Below are 21547 nucleotides of genomic sequence, written 5' to 3' on the forward strand. Positions count from 1 at the left end.
ACTGTATAGCGGTGTGTGTAATGAAAACACTGCAGTAACATGGCTGGAGCAAAGAAATCCGGCAGTGCGTGTCACCTTAAACTGGGAGTAGAAAAAGCATTTGGGAGCAGTGTGTTCAGAACACTCTGAAGTCTGTGGTTTTTGCGATCACTTTTGCACACGTTAACCTCATTATTTGAAGCGTTGGCCATGTTTTACTGTAATATGAACATCCAACATTGTAACATTATAGATATGAAAGAACAAAAGGAAAAGCCAGATAGGTCTCCTTGAACGTGTTTTTCACTAATGTTGCAGCTGGTTCCATCCAAAATAGACACAACGTCACACAATAGAAATATTGTCATGCAAGATTTTCAAGATATTCAAACAGTTAAAATCATACATAAAAGTACCTGACACCTACTTGAACAGCCCAATATGTAATAACTATGCAGTTCCTGGTCTGCAGGACAGGGGTTTCACTTGATGGAAACTGAAAGCTCTAGTTATCATACATGTTTTTTGTAGTGACAACAATTGTGGGTCACGTACTAAAATTGAAACAGAAATATAACATCCTTCCTCTACATCCTACAAATCAGGGATTTCTCTAGGAGGCACCAGTATTCATCCAACCTTCACATGGCAAAGGATGATATTCAGATTGTAAAGCGCTCTGAGGCAAAGTTGTGAATTTGGGCTATATAAATAAAAGTAACTTGACTGTCTTAAACCCCCCAAACTGATCAAACTGAGCCAAGCAGAGTGAGAGGTTCTCCTCTCTGTGGAGATTTCAGTTTTTGTAGGTTTTGATGTCCATGTTAACACATGCAACACACCTTATGTCAGTTAGACAGTTAAAGAAATGGACAAAATTGTTTTCAACAGAGGCCAGTGAAGGATATTAGAAGCACTACGTAAATGTGGCGTAAGCAACCTGTCTGAAAGTTAACCACAGTAACACACCAGAAACTGATTGTTTGTTTTCCAATAAATGGTCATAGACTGGGTTTATTCCCAGACATTGTTCTAGGTATGATATAGGAAGCATAAACAATTCTCTTCGCAGTAAGTCACTCGCTCTTTGCATTACTGATATCTTCATCTGTTCCACAGCAGCTTTCTGCAAACTCTTCTCTATTTATAACTTAGACAAAATGTCAATTCATTTGGGCATCAACATTGCATTGCGGCGTAATCAGAAGATGTTTTTAGCATAAAACTTCAGGGTTGCAACATGGTTGAAAACGGCAGAGGGAAGATTGGGCTCCATTAGACATGTCTGAACATCAGCCTGTTGTTGAAAGCTGATTTTATTCTGCCAATTTTCAAGGTTAGAATTCATAGAGAGGGTGCTGTCACAAACTCAAAATATGTTACAGTTTAGCATAAAATATCATGCGTTCGTACAAAATATTCTGTTCAGCCAGAAACTCAGATGGTGAATACGAGGCTGGCTCTGTAGACAGTGAAGCACTATATGGGGTACTGAAACCATTGGTGGAGCACAGAGGACACGTAGTTGGTACCTCTGAAGAACAAGAAGGAAATGAAGCATATACTCAACAGCTTTGTTCTAAAAAGCCTCATAGAAATGGCCTACACTGTGATGTGTTTAACTTCTTCATGCTCTGCACAGCAAAATCACCAGCATAAAGAAAACCAAAACTCTGAGTTTTAAATTTGTGTGAAAGTGTTAATATAAGTGTGAAATTCTATGTGTCTACTCTTTTACACTTCTGAAAGTGTTAATATTTTTACACTCACTGGAGTTGATTGAACCCTGTAACAAGTTGAAAATCAACATCTTAACGACAAAGCGCTTTAACATAGTAGAGGAACCATTCAAATACATTCAGACATTGTGGCCGAGGCTGTCGTATAAGGTGCCACCTGCTCATCAGATAAACATTCGCACACATTTAAACGCAATTTGGGGTTCAGTGTCTTGCCCAAGAACGCTTTTGACATGTAGACTATAGGGCCAGGGATCAAACCACCAACCTCCCGATTGGTAGGCGACCGTTCTACCACTTGAGCCACAGCCACCGCAACACTGAGTATTTTTAATATTACTCTACACTAGTATCAGTGTTACAAATTCTAAACTACCAGACTATACAGGACTTTAATTTAGTAACACTAATAGGTCTAACAAAATTTATACTGAAAAATAAATAAAAGACATCACTTAACCACATTACAAATTTACAAGACTACAAATTTCACAAAATATGTGTGTATTTAAAAGGCAGGTACACTACAAAAGCAATACATAACCTTTAACAGTTCAGCATGGAGTCACACAATTACAGTATGGGATCATGTAGTGTCTGCATTCACCAGCAGATGACAGTATGCTGCTTACATTCGTGATGGCATTGCTGAACTTGGCAAAAAAAGCTAAATGCTACATAGTTTGATTTCAGTGTTTAGTCTGCTTGATATCATTCCTGTTTGACAATGCAGAAGAACTACTACTGTCATCAGCCAATAGGTTTCCTTGCTCCCATTGTCTCTCTGTGTACACTGTGGGGACTAATTCAGTGCTAAACAACAAACATGTTTCCATATGGGCTGCCTTAAACCAAATCTTATTAAAATTGGAGTCTGTGGCCTAAAGTAGATCTATATTTGAGTCAGTACCCTGAAAATGCTACTTCAACCCTATAAGGAGCTTCAGTATATGTTTGGAGACGTCTCTTGCGTGTATCCTAGTGTGTGTGCATGTGTGTGAGAGAGACAGAGAGAGAAAGCAAGCCAGTGTGTGTGTAAAGCATGTGACAAGGTTCCTTTTCCGTCAGAACTGGATTGGGGACAAGATATCCTAAGTAGAGTACCATCCCCCTGTGGAGCTCCAGCAGTCTTTGAGCTCCGTTGCCTGAGCAAAGCATCACTGAGGCTTTTGTCGACGTACCGTGCGATTGTTGTCCACCTCTCTGTCCTCCTCTGCCCGAGCTGAAGATGCTGAAACCCACCGACTCCCCCGAGCTGATGTACTATCTGAACTGTCTGTACAGGGAACCCAGGAAGGTTGTGCTCCACAAAGGCTCCACAGGCCTGGGCTTCAACATCGTGGGCGGTGAAGACGGCGAGGGTATCTTTGTTTCCTTCATCCTGGCCGGAGGGCCCGCTGACCTGAGTGGAGAGCTGAGGCGAGGCGACCAGATCTTATCGGTGAGTGCACAACACACAGCTCAGCCTGATTCTATAGATACAAGACACAGCCACGCTAGAAACATCCAAAAGTGATTACAATTATATGTCATGGGTCATTTGTTGATACGTCAACATCTGGATTTGGAGTTTTGGTTCATATGTTAGAGAAATGTGTGATGTGTGGAAACAAGGTTCGCTCACTCCAAGTACAGATCTACTTTTAAAATGGTCGGCTCTTGTTAAACCTGTGTGTTCCCAGCATATTAATAGAGAGTGTAATAGTCCTACTGGCCTAGATTCATTTTCAAGGCCAAACACTTTTTGTCCCGTCCCTGCAGTATTTCTCCAATATAACGAGTTGTAGAGTGTCTGTGGTAGCTAATAATATGTTTATTTTATGCTGATCTTTTTAAATATTTGGTATGCTTGGAGCTCCAGAAGTCAGATTATATTCCTAGGTTTCTCATTCAGAACCCATTTTGAGACCTTGTTAAATCCTCTTAGCTTTAAACATCACCACAGGTCTTTGTGCTTGGGTTGAGGCCTTGTTCACCCTATAGGCCAAACATACAGTAGCGGTTGTTGGCCTGTTAAATAAGGAAATGAGGGTGGGTAAGGTCTACATTTTCCCAAACGGTGTCTTCTTTTACTTTCTGTAATGTACATGTCATGTAGACTAAAATAACTGCTTTTGTAATTCCCTACCACAATGCCACACAGAATTCCACACTTGGAATTATTGCACCTGCGCTCCACACTTCTGAGCAATGTTACAATGTAAACTGTAGGATGATGTGGTGATATTTCACCTAATGTGGGCAGCTATAATCTGAGGGATAAATACATTAATGACTTTTGTGTGTTGACACTGTGGGATAATAATCACTTGATTTAGTCAGCATCTACCACTGCTTTACAACCCACCCTGCATTGTTTGGTCACAGTATTCACGACTGCCGGAAACCAAATAATAAAAATTAATGTATGTATGCACTTGCTGAGATGATGAGCTGACTACACAGTGGGCAGTAGCTGGGAGGAAGTGATTGTTCTGCCTTATTATAGTTAATTGTTATAGTTTGCCTCCCACACTAATGCCACGCTGTGCAACAGATGACACTCATTGCATTGCAGTGTTATGGTAAATCAACATGGCACTGTCTCACTGCTCGCTCTACCTTGATGAAAGCAGGCACATGATATTCCAACAGTGGCCTGGGTTTGAAGTCTAACAATAACTTCCTCTGTCTCTCCCCATCTATTGACCATACTGTACACTATTCTATCTCTGTACACACTGTATTCATATCCAGTTCATATTATACTTAACACCTGGGGCTCTTTGGTCTGTTCCCCTAACACTGAAACACAGAACACGGACTGTGAAGGAACAGGTGTGTCAGAGATAAGTGTAAAACTGTATCATCAGTGATATAACACAGAAACAGATGACCATTTTAATGTGTGTTAAATTGAGCCTGCCCTTCACATTGTGAGGAAGATGATGTGGTTTCAGCAGCAGCTCTTGTGATAATGTGAGAAAGCTGAACACTTGCTATGCTACTGTAATGAAAGACGCAGAGAAAAAAAGATTTAGCCAGTGTCCCAAGAATTATTTTCACCAAAAAAATCTTGAATTAATGGGTTACAGTTTTTAGATGCATCGCACCTCTCCAAAAATGTTTGCAGGTCCTTCACAAAGGTATCACACAGTTTAAAAGTTTCTTGAATATTTTTGGAAACAGATTTTTATGGCAAATTTTGTCAGCAAAAATATGAGACAAACCGTGAAAGAAAGATCTACGCTACTGATTTTCTACCTCCATTCATTGCACCTCAACCATGGATATTTGGTCAGATTACAACTTTGCACTAAAATGGTGAAATAAATATGTACCTATAGTGTCGCTTTATTCAAAGGATACCATGTATTTGCACTGGTGTAAGATAACAGATAGCATTGTGTTCATATGGGTTGCAGGTCATTGTACTGTGTAAAATAAAACAGAAATTCCACCAAATTAATCCTGGGAATTGTCCTTGTTGTTCACACAGGTAAATGGTATTGACCTACGAGGAGCCACACATGAACAAGCGGCAGCAGCACTGAAAGGAGCCGGACAGGTGGTCACCATCATTGCCCAGTACAGACCAGAAGGTGAGTCAGCACAAACAACACGTTGCTGTGAAAACACAGGAACCCTGTGGTGTAAATGTCCTGCTAAACAGCACAAACATACCCAGGATAATGCTAAAGTAGGTCTCCTGTATCCACTGACTGATTTGGTTATAATCAGGCCAAGTGATGGCTCACCTTGTTTCATTGCTAACTTTAATCACACATCACTGCCATATGCTTCCAAGTATTGACAGCCCATACACAGATCTTGGCCAAGAGCCTACAAGAATAATGTGATTACTACATACTGTACTCTAGGATACTGCCCCTCACAAACTTGCAGGAAAACTGTTCTTCACGTGGACTTTATGTTTAAAATATTTTCATTAATTTAAAAGTTAAACATCTAAGTAAGAGGCAGTGTGACTCGAAGAGATATTATACCAATTTAAATCAAGCTCTATGTCACCTTTGTGTGGGCATTGTGTTTAGATGAAGGTGAAGGACGGCCTAAAGCCTATGCATCTTCCGACTACGGGTAAAAACACATCTCTTCTGACTGCACCTCGGATTAAAAATAAAAAATAAATATATATATATATATTCTTAAAGCTGCACTTTCATATGGCTCTTTGTAGTTTTGCTTATTTAAAGCTAATGTACTTGCACTTACTACTTTTTGTCTGCAGTTTGCACCTTCAAGGTTGAAAGCACTTAATTGGAAGTCGCTTTGGATAAAAGCGTCAGCTAAATGACATGTAATGTAATGTGTTTGGCTTTCCTCCGTGATGCCAGTGCACGGAGCTCCCAGCGGAGGTCTGCCGAGATCGGCCGGATGACAGAAAACAACGCGGTCTGTATCATCCGGTGGATCTCAGCAGACTTCTGCTGCTCCACTCCATGTGCACCGTTGATCTATACACAATGCCCACACAAAGATGACACAGAGCTGGATTTAAATCAGAAGTATCCCTAATCTGCCTCCATGTTGTGACAGCTTCACCAATCTGCACCTGAGCTGTGGAGGTGTGGAGGTTAGCCTGAGAAAAATTCTGCCTGTGGGGCAGCTCAGAGCAAGAAAGGTCTTCCCTTGTCATCAAGTTTGATGCTAGCCGGACAATTGTACCAACGCATAGCTGAAACTGGGAACCAATGTACTGTAAGGTCACTTCTCATTTCATCTTTGGTATGACATTTTCAGTTCCCAAAGTTTCTTTTGTCCATTTATTACACCACACATGACAGCAGAGATTTGACTCAGAGGATTCTACCAAGGAAAGTATGGTTCCCTTGTGGATGAGTTTTGAGTTAAGGTGACACTGTAACTGAACTTCTTCTGTCAGATTTCACCTTCAGAATAAGAGCTCCATGAGTCTTAGTGAAAGTGTCCAAAAAAAGTAAAGTGTTCTTAAGCCTCGCTCTGTATATTTCCCCAGTTTGTTGAATGGGTGGCGATGGGAAGCAGTTTTTATTGAGTTGTACAGTGTAGTGACAAATCCATGATGTCTTTATCTTAAAATAGTGCAGGTGCCATACATTAAATGGATTATTTCTGAAACATTCCAGTCCTTGGTCTTTTCCCAAAATTCCAAAGACAAGACATGTTGAATCATTTAAAGTTTTCCTACTGACACAAAGTTTCTCAAAAGGGTTTAAAAAAAAAGTAGTAATGATACAATCTGATTCAACAAACAACATTCTATTTGTCTTAAATTGGTTTGTGATTTCTTTGTCCTGTAGCATCAGCATGTAAATTGTAATAACCCATGCAGGGCATTCATGCTAATTCAAATCTAGCAGACTGTCTGCCAACCTTCTGTAAGTTAACGTGTAGTGGATCCGACTGCTTTGACTGGTGACATGCCTCCTGTGATTAAGGTCAACAGCAGCAGTATCTACTCGAGGGCTGTAGAGGCACTGACTCATGGCCAGAGACCTCTCAATGTCTCAGAGGTGCCAAACTCACAAACTGTGTGACCCTTATACCGAGAGCTGTGGTGGGTGTTTGCTTCAAAAGATTCTACATCAAGGTTCTTTCCTCCTCTTTGATCTAAAACCGATCAAAAACATTGAAGAAGTCAAAAACTTTGTCTGTGGAGTCAAGGTTCTTTATACATTTCTTGATTAATGCTTTAACATCAGTCAGTCAAAATTGTTGGCAACAACTGTTTTGGAGAATGTCCTTGCTTTTGCTTCTCAAACATGACCTATTGTAAAAAGATCTTGAGAGCTGATGAAAATGTTACATCCCGCTCGGACTGACTTTGCTCCATCTCACAGGAGACTCTTCAGTGGCAAAGATCAGTAGTGGAGCTATGTGACTTGGCATCATGTTCAATCTGAAGCCTTCTGTAATCAGAGGCCTATACTACGAAGCAAGATTAGAGGTTACCGAGGTAACTTCAGGTTCAACGCAGAGTTTTGTGTATCACGACGGTGGGTCACATGTTACCGGGTTACATCGCCATGGTAACTTATACTGAACACCTTCCTGGATTTAGCTGCAGCGACTGTATTGCTTTTTGCCTGTTTTACGTGTCTGTCTTCTATACATTTCTGTAGGAATATCGTTTGCTCTTCTTGTAAAATATGCAGCTCTGGTGGACTCATGGTTGCGATTGGTCATATGGTGCGAACACCGCACCTTTTATGTGAACACGCTCGTCGCTAGATTGGGAACACCTGGGTTTATTGACCAAGTTGATAACCACCGTCGTGTCACACCTTGTGCGGGTCTGCGGGTTATGTTTGGTGAAGCCGGGTAATGGAAATAAATCCCAGGCATGTTGACCTTGTTTGGTAATATAGGCCTCAGGAGTCTTAGTTAAGGGATGATTCAGAAATCCGTTTTATCGAATGCTCCCATCTCACTTATCGAACTTGTTGCCTTGTTCCCATCTGAGGGGGCATCCTACAGCGGACTAACTGGGCTCTAAACACCTCTGGGACTAACAACTGCTTTCTCTTCTTACCCATCAGAACTTGCTCTATGCTCACCGCGACGGGCCCCCTCTCCTGCACCAGGTTTGTGCCATTGGCACCTGTGGCTGCTCTGAGCTTTAGCATGATTCAGTGAGAGTCACTGAGTGAATGTGATCACATCTGTTCACTCCTCTACACCAAGCGTTTCACCCTCTGAAGCACACCTGATTCTTTCCTCTCCCAACCTGTTTGACTCTCACGCCTCCACTGCACATGCACTTTTCAAACCCTCCTGACTTTACCTTTTGTTCCTGTGCTCCCAGGCCATGACCCTTTTACAGTGTCCTTTCTTCTTCCCTTTTGGAAATGTCACTAAAATGATGTGCTCTTTTTAAGTATACTGTGTTTTGAGGAGGTTAGTACATGCAGACACAGTTACTCATTTATCACAGCTTAGTCTCTAGGCTCTATAGAGTATTTATTTGGTTTCATTTCCACCTTTGTTTTAATGTTCAGTTCAGCTGTCAACAGATTTCATTAGGAGCTTTTTTCCAACAGAGGTAGATGATAGTCAGTGTCCACTGTGATCCAGATTAACATTGCTCTATTTGTTTTCTAACAAATGTAAGTTGTCATTGATGTGAACCCAAAAAAAATAAATGGCAGAGGGGTCAGCCGTTAACAGCTCATACAGATACCTCGACAAATAAATCCCAAACTATACTGTATGCAGTGCTGCATAGTGCCCCCTGTATAGTACCAGGGTTACATGTGAACTTAAACAGTTTTCACGTGCAATATTTCAGCCTGTTCTCACCAAACATTAGAAAAGCTACGAAAAGATAAGCACTGCAATTAACACACAGGACTTTCAAGACAGGTAGCGGAGTTTACTTCCCGGGGAAAACAAAAGACTTGAAATGCGTGTTCCTTGGGAGTGTTTCAATCTAAACCACAATCTAAACTTAACTAGTCGTTTTGGTGCCTTAACTTTCGTCGCCACTTAATGCTCACTTTTTCTTGCCTAAACTTAACCGTAATCTCTGCCGAAATCACCGGCAGCTCGGTGTAGTCTGTACCTGGTGATGAATGATTCGATATTCATCTCATTCAACTAATTTTCATCAAAAAAACTCCAAAAAACCACTAGGTCTGCAGGGTAACTAACACATAACCATTCTCAAAAGAACTAAAGCAAATGTTATGTGTCTCATGATAAGAGTTTAGTGTTCATTAGTAATTGGCAACAGAATTTGTGTTGCACTTCAGATACAGGCTAACAGGAAAAAACAGGAACACAGACATGTTCAGGGCCATTTACAAGGACATCTGTTTTGTCTGAGTCCAGATAACCAGTAATGAGTTTAGTTAAATATTTTAACAGAATGGGGTGACCTCCAGCTCACCCAGGCTGCGCCCCGTATGCTGAGTCCTTGGCAGAGGCCCGGGTTTGAATCCGACCTGCGGCCCTTTGATGCATGTGGTCCCCCCTCTCTCTCCCCTTTCATGTTTTCTGTCTTCAAGCTGTCCTGTCAATTAAAAGCCATAAATGCCCCCAATACACACACACACACACACACACACACACAGATATACACCGAACAGTCTTAGGAGCGTGTTTATATGTGAAGGTCCGGTTAAAGTGGCTTTAGCCAAACAAAACTCAAAGAACACCTGTAAAAGCCAAATGCCATCTATTACCCGAAAACACTGTACATTCCTCATATTATTGGACAACTAAAAACGTCATTGTGTCTCTTAGCTCTGGATTTATGATGTAAGTTATTTATGCATGATCAGATGTACCTAACAATTGATAAAGCAAACAAGCATACAAAGCAAACACATCTTCTTGTCTGGCGCTTCCGTCTGCACTTGTCTCCGCCCCTGCACTGCCGCTGTGCAGCCCCAGGAGAGAGAGACTCCAGTCTCACTGTTGGACTGTGTGCAGAGAACAGACAGGAGGAGCGCCAGGGGAACACAAATATAAGAAAGAGACAACAGCAGTAGAGGATATAACATCAAAGTGAACATGCAGAAAGGTATGTGAGACCTATTTTAGTGCAAGATGGGCAGAAAAACAACAGGGAGGTTAGTTTAAAGGAAATAGAAATTTCCAAAATTAAGAAATTTCTAAACTTAGATTGTGATTTTGCATTCTGTTGTGGACGATTATCCAGTATCAAAGGGTCTCCTCGTTTCAGTTTCCATTGCTCACATGTATAGGCTCAGCCTTGTTTAGTAACCTAACTCATGGGATGGTGAGGAAGCACATCAGTGTCAGAGGAAGCATGGAAGAGTTTCATACAAGTGTGGCAGCCTGTAGACAATCGTAGCGTTTTTTTTTTTATAACACTGAAAAATGAAATTACAACATATTAAGTATTTTAAGCTGTATTTACAGTGTATCTTTTCTTGTCCTGATTTCTAAAATCCAGGTTGTGCAGTCAGTGGTTGGTTGTGTTCATGACAGAACATGTCAAGTCTCTGGTTGATTTTTTAAAGTGACAGATTAGCCAGCCATGCATTCAGTTATCAGCTTTTTCATCCTCATAGTAACCGCACTGTCAGGACAAGCCTACTTGTCAACAGAGTGATGGCTTTCCACATCCTGACATCTTCTTTCACTTTGCTAAGAGCAATTCAGTTCATGGCTCCAGACATTACTGACTGGAAACGCTGGGGCATCGATGTAAACAAAAGAAATGAATCATGTGTAGGTTCCTGTATTCTCAGTTTAATGGTAGACTTCTGTGAATACAGCAACACGAAGGTGTCTAATATCAATTCCCTGTACATATTCCCCTAATATGTTAAGGTGTTTGTTATTTAATTTTTGTCTGAATATCAATTTATGTCACTGAAGTTTGGCTTGCAGTCACTTGCAAGGTTAAGAGTTATTCCAACAAATGAAAGTCAAAAAGCTGTTCATTACATACAGTTTGGCATTTATTTATGGAGAAATATAATGTAGATGTAGACAGTGTAAAATACACTGACACCACTGGTCTCCTTTAGACTATGTGAAACAGAAACATAGGCTTGAGTTCTTTTAGTACTACAGAGTATTGGTTGGTAGCAAACTACATGCCACCAACTTAGAACACACTATTTTAAGAGGTGTAAGAAACTCAGTGTTGAAATATGACTATATATATAGAGTATATCTACTGTATGTATCCATGTGCTTAAATAATGGGCAATGTGCATCCAGTGCACTGTTTTAAGCTCACATAAAAATGATATACAATATCACATTTTGAGTGTAAATTCCTCTTGAACACACTTCCTTCCTTTATTATCAGCTCCGTTAATTCTATTGTCGTCAGAAAGATCAAGGTTTCAAATAAATCACTTAATATGGGACACTTTTAATTTTAGTAGCATCATTGGGCTGACTTTTAATCTTGTCTTGCAGAGTACGGGCGTTTTGAGGCCAAAATCCATGACCTGCGGGAACAGATGATGAACCACAGCATGAGCTCTGCCTCAGGATCCCTGCGAACCAATCAGAAGAGATCGCTCTATGTGAGGTTGGTCTTTTTAGGATTTCACTCTATTTTTGAATGTTCAAGCTAAATTCAGGGGGAAAAAGCTGTCCATTCCATGCCCCAAATTTCTTGGATGTGATATCTGCACTGATTTATTCCAGGCAACGTGGTACAAGTATATGAATAGTGTCTTTTAAAAGGGTTGTGTTTACTTACCACACAGATGACTGAGCAGATGTGACCATGTGTGGACTGAATTTAATGTAACGATTGTACGCACACTTACATGTTAAACCAGGTTTGAGATCTGTGACTGAAACAGAGGAATGTTTCTTATTATAGCAACCCCCATGGACCAACAGTCACTATTCTCTCTGACCTGGTAACGCTGTGCTTCTAGTGTCTCACTGCTCAATTAGAAAAGACCTCACATGGAGAAAAGTGGAAAAATAATGCAGGAATTCTGTGCATTTGTAATACTGATCCTGATATCTTCTACTGAACAGGGCACTGTTTGACTATGAGAGGTCAAAGGACAGCGGCCTCCCCAGCCAAGGGCTTAGCTTCAGGTATGGGGACATCCTCCACGTCATCAACGCCTCAGATGATGAGTGGTGGCAGGCCCGCCGTGTCACCCCACATGGGGACAGTGAGGAAATGGGTGTCATCCCCAGCAAGAGACGGTAAGCAGTGGATAGAAATCAGTCTCTGGGTGAGGAAATTCTAGAAGCCTGTCGATGAGAATTCGGTCCCCCTATAGGTTGGAAGCGGAATTGTCCATTACATTAGATTGTCCAGTTCATTCGAACTACAGATCCACTACCTGATCTGGCAAACTTGCATAATGTAATGTAATGGACAATTCCGCTTGGATAACTAAAAATAAAAAGTCCATCACTAAATAAGGGCTGGTAGATACTGCCCTCACCCAGCAAGCAGCTTATACCACTTATAGACTGTGTATAAAGATGGACGACGCGTCTCCACCAAGGGGGTAAGCTTCGCTTCAGAACTCGAGCCATCTATGGCGCCATTTTGTTGCTAACTGGCCATCACCTCCTGTTAGCATTCCGCTGACCGACATTTTTTTTTTTACGTCACTTGACTGCGAATAACTTTACATCAGAAATGTTTAAAGACTCTATTTGTCCGTTGTTTAGTTCCAAAGAAACACGACAATGTATAAAAGGCTTCATTACCTTGTACCTCACGTTATGGCTCCGTAGCAGACGCTTTTGTAAATATAAGCTAACGATTGTGTCATAACCAAGTGACTTACTGTCGCACAGTAGAGGAATTACCGTATAGTACAGGAGAAGCTCGCAGGCAGTTTCGACTTACATGAGCTGTTTAGGTTTAATTAGTAATGTTAACCAGCATGTTAGTTAGCTATAATTAGCCTGTGCCCATGTTATCTCCTTACATACAACTACAGTCTCCGTATCTGTAAGATTGGGAATGATTGAGATTTCTCTTGGCACAGCTACCAGAAGACTTACAACTTTCAGACACGTTGCTCACGTCACATTCTCTCAGTTGGAGGCTGCGCAGTAAAGCTGGCCATCACCGGAAAAGTGCTTCTAATAGCCTTCACTGGTCTCTGTCCAGAGACACGGGGTCTATTGGTCCATTATATACTGTCTATGGTCTCCACTTGTAGAGTGAAGGCAAAATATCCCGGATACGGACGCTGCCATCTTGTAATTTTGGATAAAGAGTCTGTAGTAGATCGCAGTACTGACCAGGCGGTGGAGCCTTGTTATTGAATTCCTGCCCATACCACCCAACCGAGTCAGTCCCAAACAGGGCGTATGGTAGCATAGTATTTGAGCGCAAAACTCTGCATAAGGTGGTGGATGGGTCAAACAAACACAGACTTTCACCCAGGAGACCAGAGATTATGTACCGTGTGAAACCAAATGTCAACAGTGACTTTTTAAATTAACCAAATTTGTGACATAAATCCGTAACATAGTTACATCCATGACTCATTTTAAGCCAATCCATGATGTTTTCATAACCATAATCAAGTTTTTTTGTAACCTAAACTTAGAACAGTCACATGTTACTGTCACGTAATTAAAACTGCCACCTCGGTCACGTGTTAAATGGTTACCGTGTGGCTGTTTCACAACGTTAATACAGCACAGTCATGTTGTTTTGGAGTCATAAGCGATCGCCCTATTCCGTCGTTTAGGTATAATAGCTCGTTCATACAAAGGCCAAATAAAATATTCGCGTCGCACCATGCGCCATTTGGTGTGAACACGCCTTATGGTATGTGTCCATATAGGCGTTGTTTTCACGAATGGGATCGCCCCACTTCCCAGCATTGCACGCTAGTGAGCTTGCCACCAGTTTCTCTTCACTGACCACTGACAAGCAAATAAACAGTTTACACCCTCCTACAGCCACGATGGCTGCAGCTGATTGGACTAACCAGTCACGTGGGGCTGGCTGCTCCCAAATTACAAAACGTACCATAATGGCGGCTCATTCGGAATACAATCTCGTATTTTACGAAAATAGTTCACCGAAACATGTTTCTGAAAACATTTTATGCAAGAAATGGGCTATGCAGTTGTGTATTCATTTCAGATCAACAAAGGTCAGTTTAAAAGATTTTTGTCAGCTTTTGAGAAGCGGCGAGCCGAGCCGGCCGCTCCTCATTTGCATAAAGTTGGCTGGATTCAACTTTATGCAAATAAGGAGCGGGCAACTCGACGCCCCGCTTCTCCAAAGTCCCTGCGACGCTACCAGAATGCATTGCACGGCTGCTCCCATAGATATGAATGGGAAGTAGGGAAAATGGCGCTGACAATGGACACACACCATCAAGGGTGTGTTGGCTGGTCCATTAATACACCAATGCACACTTGCCTTCATTAAGATGTCTTGACACACAATGAACCAAATCAATGCGCAGTCTAATTCCACACACCTGTGTTAAAGATGAACCCAGTACATACATGCAAACACATATTTTATTAGACAGCTCATTGACATCATATTGTTATTCATCCACAGACTAGAGTACTAGTGTTTGAGACTTGTCCTCACCCAGAGTTTCCAGAACCTTATGCAGTTCAGCGTGGTGTCAGCGTGTCTCCGTGGTTAACGGCTGACATGGCTTTTTTTTTTTTTTTTTTTTGCTTGGCAGGGTGGAAAGGAAAGAGCGAGCACGTCTAAAGACTGTGAAGTTCAATGCCAAGCCAGGGTCATTTGATTCAAAAGGGGTAAGTACCTGTCTGAGGTCTGCAAAGTGGCACTTTATATTACCACAGTGATATGACGATGTATGGTGTCGCTCAGATATAACTTCATCTTGAAATCTTCACAGTGACTGTATGGCTTCCTGTGTAACCAAACGTAGAGTAACTGCGTCATCATTTGCATTGTCAGATGTTGGTACTTGGTTCTCACTGCAGTTTGATGTCCCTGCCTTAGTCTTAGCTTAGTCTGACAAGTTAGATATATTTCACTGATTCATTAGATCAGCTGGTGTCATCATGTATATGTGTTTCTTCATCTACGCTTCCATCAAAGAAACCATTTTTCGAAAAATCACGCAATGACCAAAAACAACAAATTTCTAGTGTTAATGTATGCTTATTTATGACAGCTAAATGAGTCGGTGTCTGTTTAATACGGCCCCTGTAAAAGGAAAAAAAAAGCAATATAAGAGTTGGATTATCTGTTATTGATTTTGACCTGGAAATTGTCAAACTTTCTGCTCCAGTACATTTTATACTTAAGTTTTTAAGTTCATGTTTCACTTTTAACATATATTTCATGTATACAACTATATTAAAATACAAGTATATTTTATCAGCTTTTAGGTTAAAAACCACAAGCAGGTGTAAACTGTTCACCTTCCAACACATCTACTGTATAGCCAAGATGTTTAGTAAGTAACAAACATGAACTTTAGAGGCAAATGTCTGAAGTTTGTGCCTTTACTGCACTCGAGCATGAGACCACATGGAGCCCTCAGAACTGTAGCTGGGTGAATATTAGTCATCAGCAGCGGTGTTTTGTCTTCAAATGATAATGTAGACATATATTCATTATTTGAAGCCTCATCCTCTTCCGTTCCATCTTTTCTTTCCATCACTGCATGTTTTTTTGTGTCTTTTCTATGTCCAAACCACAGTTATGTTACTCTCTCAAAGCATGATCTCAGTAACACCTTGCTTTTACTTTAAATGTCTCTGATGCAACTGTGGCACATCAAGAAGTACTCTGAGCTACAGTATCATTCCCAGTGGTGGAATGCAACTAAGTACATTTACTCCAGTACTGTACTTAAGTACTAATGTTGAGGTACTTGTACTTTACTTGAGTCTTTTCTTTTCATGCAACTTTCTACTTCTATTCCGCTACATTTCAGAGAGAAATATTGGACTTTTTACTCCATTACATTCATCTGTTACAGCTTTAGTTACTAGTTACTTTACACATTAAGATTTTCTGCACTCAAAACCCATGTAGTTTATAAAGTATAATGCTTCATTATAACTTAAACTACGCAACAATATACAGGCCTGCAAGTAGAGCTGAAATGATTAGATGATTAAACACTTAGTTGGTTGACAGAACTGGATCGTTTCCAGTTTCTAAAATGTGAGGATTTTTGTGCATTAAGTACTTTTACTTTTAATACTTTTTGATTTGTGATGGATACATTTATATTATTTTGTTTTATTAGCTACTTTAATTAGCTACACTTAAATCATAAGATGATGAAACCAATCTCATGCCTTTATTTACAGTAAGTCAATCTTTGCTTAGGAGGAGAAAAGTATCTATTTAGATATTGTATATCAAATTCTTTAGGGATGCATATAACGGTTATTTTCACTTCTGACTAATCTTTCATCCTAATCTTTTATTTTAATTAATTCTTCAGTTCATAATATGTCAGCTACATCAGTTCCTTTTGTCAGATCAGTAGTCCAAAACCCAATGTTATTACATTGCATATAAATCAGAGAAAAGCAGCAATTCCTCACATTTTAGCAGCTGGCACCAGCATGTCTTTTATTGAAATTGCTGGTGATTATTGTTGGTTTTGTTTCAGCTTTAAAATGATTTTCTAACTGGAAATAGAACACATCGTCATTATAATGAGGGTTTTAAACAACTTTAATCTACTTGGATCAAAAATGTACATTTTATTAGTCCCAGTATTAGAGTGAAACCAATCTGGGAGGAACAGATATTCAGTTTTCACCGTGAGAACTTCTTGACGTCCCACTTTTTGCAAGCAGTTGTTTTGTGTGCATGAACGTGACAGATACACCTGTTTGCTCCCATGCTTTCTCTCCCTTCACAGTCATTCTATGACAAACGTAAAAAGAATTTCATCTTCACACGAAAGTTCCCATTCTACAAGAACAAAGAGGGTGAGCAGGATGGCAGTGATTCAGACCGTAAGTAAGCCCACAGACACACGTGTACTTCCATGCGGAGAGTCAGTGTAGCTTGTAGGGCTGGTAGGGGACACACAGGTGGACTTCAGGGATAGACTCTTCAAGGAGGCCTTTAAAGCTTCCTCTCATCATCATTTCCTGTCGTCTTTGTTTTCTTTCTCTTTGTGTTGGACCCCAGTCAGAGACGTTCTGGCTCAGATGCTGATCAGTCAGCAGGAGAGAAGCCAAGTCAATGCTGTTCATTTTCCCTGTGACACGTCCCCATATGGTGATATTGTACGACCCAGTTTCCCTTCAGAGATAATTCAGGCTCAGTTTCAACCAGGCTACATGTTAGCATGTGACTGGCCCCCCCTGCTGGCTGTTTAGTGTCGGGACAGAGGCAGATCTGTGGGTCTGCACCTCCTTCCTGTCACTGCCTCCAATCTTTTGCTTACGTTGCGGCTGTCCTTCCTCCTCTCTTTCTTCTGTTCTGGCTCTCTTTGGACGGCCAATAGGACATCCTGGGGATAGGTGATGATGGGTATGGGACAAAGACGTTCAGTAAGTTGGTCCAGGAATGATTCCTCATCTCTGTTTCCTACGACCCCCCCACAGGAAGGCCCTCCTGGTCACGTGTCCTGTTTGAACGTGTTCCTCTTGCCTGCACTGTTGCATGCTGCGTTTGTTGGATTAGTGTTGCTTCTCAGTTTGCAGTGTAACATCGGCAGGTTCACTAAAATCAAGATGTGGAAGGCATTTAGGGTTTTGTCTCCTCTGTTGGGTCTGTTTTATGGTAAAGGTGCTACTTCCCAAGTCAAATAGCTTGTCACAAGGGCTGACATAAAGGCTTACAAAATATTGTTTTAAATATAATAATCACAAGAAATGAATGTTCTTATGGATTTACCTCCTTTTTTCTCTTTGTGAACCAGGATTGATCTTTTGACTCAGACATTAATTTACATCTAGTCAGAAGAGGATAAGATGATTTGTTTTATTATTATTATAATGAATACACTTAAAAGTGGCTGATTGAAGTTAGATTTTCTTCCAGCTTTATATAGTATGATAACAACCTGTCCGTCTGTGTTATTTTCAATTTCAATTTAATTCAATTTTATTTATAGTAACAAATCATAACAAGAGTTATCTCAGGACACTTTACAGATAGAGTAGGTCTAGACCACACTCTATAATTTACAAAGACCCAACAATTTCAATGAGAAAGCATTTTTATTTTTATTTTTTATTGACAGTGGTGAGGAAAAACTTCCTTTTAGGCAGAAACCTCGGACAGTGGTGTATGGTATTAAGTCATGTCCATTTCTGCTCTTGTATATATGGCTGACCCATGGTCCCAAACATTGTGTGTGTCGCCACGGTGGTGGGAGTGTGGTCTAGACCTACTCTATCTGTAAAGTGTCTTGAGATAACTCGTGTTATGATTTGATACTATAAATACAATAGAATTGAAAGGTGTGTGTCTGGGTGAAGCAGCACTGTTACTGCAGGCCAGCTGCAGGATTATCATGTACTGGAGCCACCCAAACCTATACTGGCATGCTGAGCAGACTTAACATTTCTTTTATAATTGCACCCCTTACTGACACCTTTCCTAACATGTTGATAATGCTTCATGCATGTTTGCATGACACTGGCATAAACAACTAAAGTGTTTTTGTCTTTGCATGTGAGCATGTTCGTTTGAAGCCGAGTTTCGGAGCACGTCATAATAACGTCTGTTGGTTTTGTAAGTTATTTGTAATGTGTTCAGTAAACGTCTCAGTCATTTGGGATACAGGCTTATACTGTCATACTGATTTCAGTGAACAGATTCATTTGGAATCAGGAGCCCTTACCCACTAAATCACGGTTATTTCAGGTTAAATATTTTTATTTTATGTCTTGTTTGATGCAGAGTGAGAAAAAGTTTTTTTAAAGTGCTTTTCAAATAACCTAATATTTCTCATTGAAAGCATATGAACTGCAATTAACAACATCATGAGTGGAGGTAGAGCATCGCACTTATCCAACAAAAACTCAAATGGTTTGCTAAATGCATGTACGTGAAGTTACAAACACATCAGGTAACTGTTACACTGTGACACTAGCCAGGTGTCTTTAAATATGAAGTTTTATGCCATATTGTATCAAGTTTCCTGAGCTCCTGAATGTATTCAGTTGGGAAGCTGGAGAAGTGGCAGATACTAAACTTGAGGTCAAAATATCAAAGCGAATTCATTTAAAAGTTTAGAATTCTTTGGTTCTATTTGAAATGACAGATTATTATGTGAATAATTTATTTAGCAAGAGCTGTATAGATGCGTTTTGTATGTCACCAGGGCCACAAGTTGACTTTTATATACTGTAGATCATTAGCAGGACAGACCAAAACTAACAGTGACATGTTCTTTGACATATGCTGCCGTGCTTGTGGCTTTTGGCCAAATATGGCATGTTGTTGTCAGTAATGAGTATTTGTTTAAAGATATAATAACATGTTGTACTATGTAACCCCCCCCCCTTCCCTCCCCCCAGGGAGTCAAGAGGATGTGATTCTCTCATATGAACCTGTGATGCGGCAAGAAAGTAAGTTGTCACTTCTTTAAATGTGTCATCAAAGCTGGCCCTCAACATGTGAACCACAGTGTGTTAATCCGCTGCTCACTGTCAGTCAGGACTCTCACATCACAGTTTCAACCAGTTATTCCAGCAAAATGCATTTTAGTTTGGGGGCATGGCTCTGCTCATGTGATGCTCTGGAACAGATCTGTTCATATGAAGTGTTTATTTTGAGAGAGAGGCTGTGACATACTTGATTATATGGAAATGACTACAAGGCTGCATTTAGTGAAGACAACGACAATGAAAAGAGCATATCTGATCAACATTATCCTTAATAATGTTAGGATATAAATATAGTATATAAATATAGTATTAGCCGTGTCACTTTGTTAGACAGATGTAGTGTATCTCTGTAAATAACTGGATTTTCCAGCAACTACACCACTTCAGTGAAAGATCAGAATTACAACCTCACATTAGGAATTTGAATGCTCTCACAGCACCACGGCAACTGTTGCCAGCTGTCAAATACTGTAGCACAATGTTACCCAGAAGACATCAGCAGAGGAAAGTTCATGCGATTGTCACCCTCATGTTACGGTAGCTTTGCATTGAAGGTTTCTGAAGAGTTTGCAGGATACTGTAGTATAGTACATTTAAACATAATAGATAGTGATTTATATGAACTAGCTGTTTGTAGTTTGCTTTTATCACCCATGTTGCTGTGTACTGGAACCAATACTCTGCAGGAATGTCACTGGCTTTGGTCCATTATTGTCCATATTTGGCTACCCATACTTGTTTTCATATTTCCATTATATGTATATTTACACATATCTTGTAATGCATCTTTGCAGAGAAACAAGAACTAAAGATCCCCTGAACACAACACAGAGAAAGATGGAATAAGATTTACTTTCATGCGTAACAAACAGTCAATGTTGCTCAGGTGTTGTCTATTAAAGCAATGTTTAGGAAATGCAGTCAGTCTTTGTTTTTTCCTTCCAGTTAATTATGCCAGACCCATCATAATCCTGGGACCGATGAAGGACAGAATCAATGATGATCTGATATCAGAATTCCCAGACAAGTTTGGCTCTTGTGTGCCACGTAAGTAGTTAATGGGAATAGAGCTGTGAAACAAAAATATGTGAAATTAAAGCTTGTGTTCATGCTATCACATCATGTAGCATGGCACGATGTGATACTCACAATGAGTAGAATTGGTGAAATCATTGTCTGATGTGTTAACCTGCTCCTTCATGACCATGATCATATCTGCTGTGATGTCAGCGTGATGTCTCCCACTCATCCCATCAGTGTTGTACTGCATATTTCACTTTGGATCATTGATGGCTTTTGGCCTACGGAAGATTTAAAATGCCGAAATAAAACAAATCGAAAATAGTAATAAAGTGAAATACAATATATGCATTTCACAAAGTATGCCTTTACTGTGTTATCATTAAATCAAAACATTTCAGTTATTAACATCTTTAATACCTGAATGAATTGGTTTTCATGGTGACATGAATTTTCCATGCCACATTCAAATCAAATTGAAAAATCTCCCTTGCACCTCCTTATTAAAACTAATGACAGCTATAGTTGCACCTAAAGCCATTCTGTCCAAAAAATGTAAGTAGTTTCAGATTTGATAATGGGAAGATGCCCAGGGGCCAACGGTCCCTTCTGAAATTCTTTTTAACAATAAAAGTTATCTACAAATGCACTGATCTATTACAATTTTTATTTTCATTGTCACAATTATCTTCTTTTTTTAAATGGCAACGTAACCAAATCAACTAAAAAAAATAATTCTGCCTTACTTTTACATCTGTAGTCCGATAACCGAACATACTATATATAACTTGAAGTTGATAAATATCTTAACC

The 21547-nt window shown here is 40.2% G+C and overlaps 1 protein-coding gene across 2 annotated transcripts in view; it reads left to right on the plus strand.

The window, feature by feature from the left end:
* LOC114566354 (disks large homolog 2) overlaps window positions 1-21547 on the plus strand; it is a 44600-nt gene that overhangs the window by 16156 nt on the left and 6897 nt on the right. The window contains exons 7-14 of one of the 2 annotated variants that reach the window (XM_028594737.1): window positions 3003-3159; window positions 5197-5299; window positions 11601-11715; window positions 12180-12356; window positions 14834-14909; window positions 17009-17105; window positions 19626-19676; window positions 20661-20762. In XM_028594737.1, the coding sequence (XP_028450538.1) occupies window positions 3003-3159; window positions 5197-5299; window positions 11601-11715; window positions 12180-12356; window positions 14834-14909; window positions 17009-17105; window positions 19626-19676; window positions 20661-20762 (878 nt within the window). Of the gene's footprint in view, window positions 1-3002; window positions 3160-5196; window positions 5300-10142; window positions 10225-11600; window positions 11716-12179; window positions 12357-14833; window positions 14910-17008; window positions 17106-19625; window positions 19677-20660; window positions 20763-21547 lie in introns of those variants that run through there. The other variant, XM_028594738.1, reaches the window with a different exon arrangement.

The sequence above is a fragment of the Perca flavescens genome, chromosome 13, assembly GCF_004354835.1.
Source record: "Perca flavescens isolate YP-PL-M2 chromosome 13, PFLA_1.0, whole genome shotgun sequence".
NCBI lineage: Eukaryota > Metazoa > Chordata > Actinopteri > Perciformes > Percidae > Perca > Perca flavescens.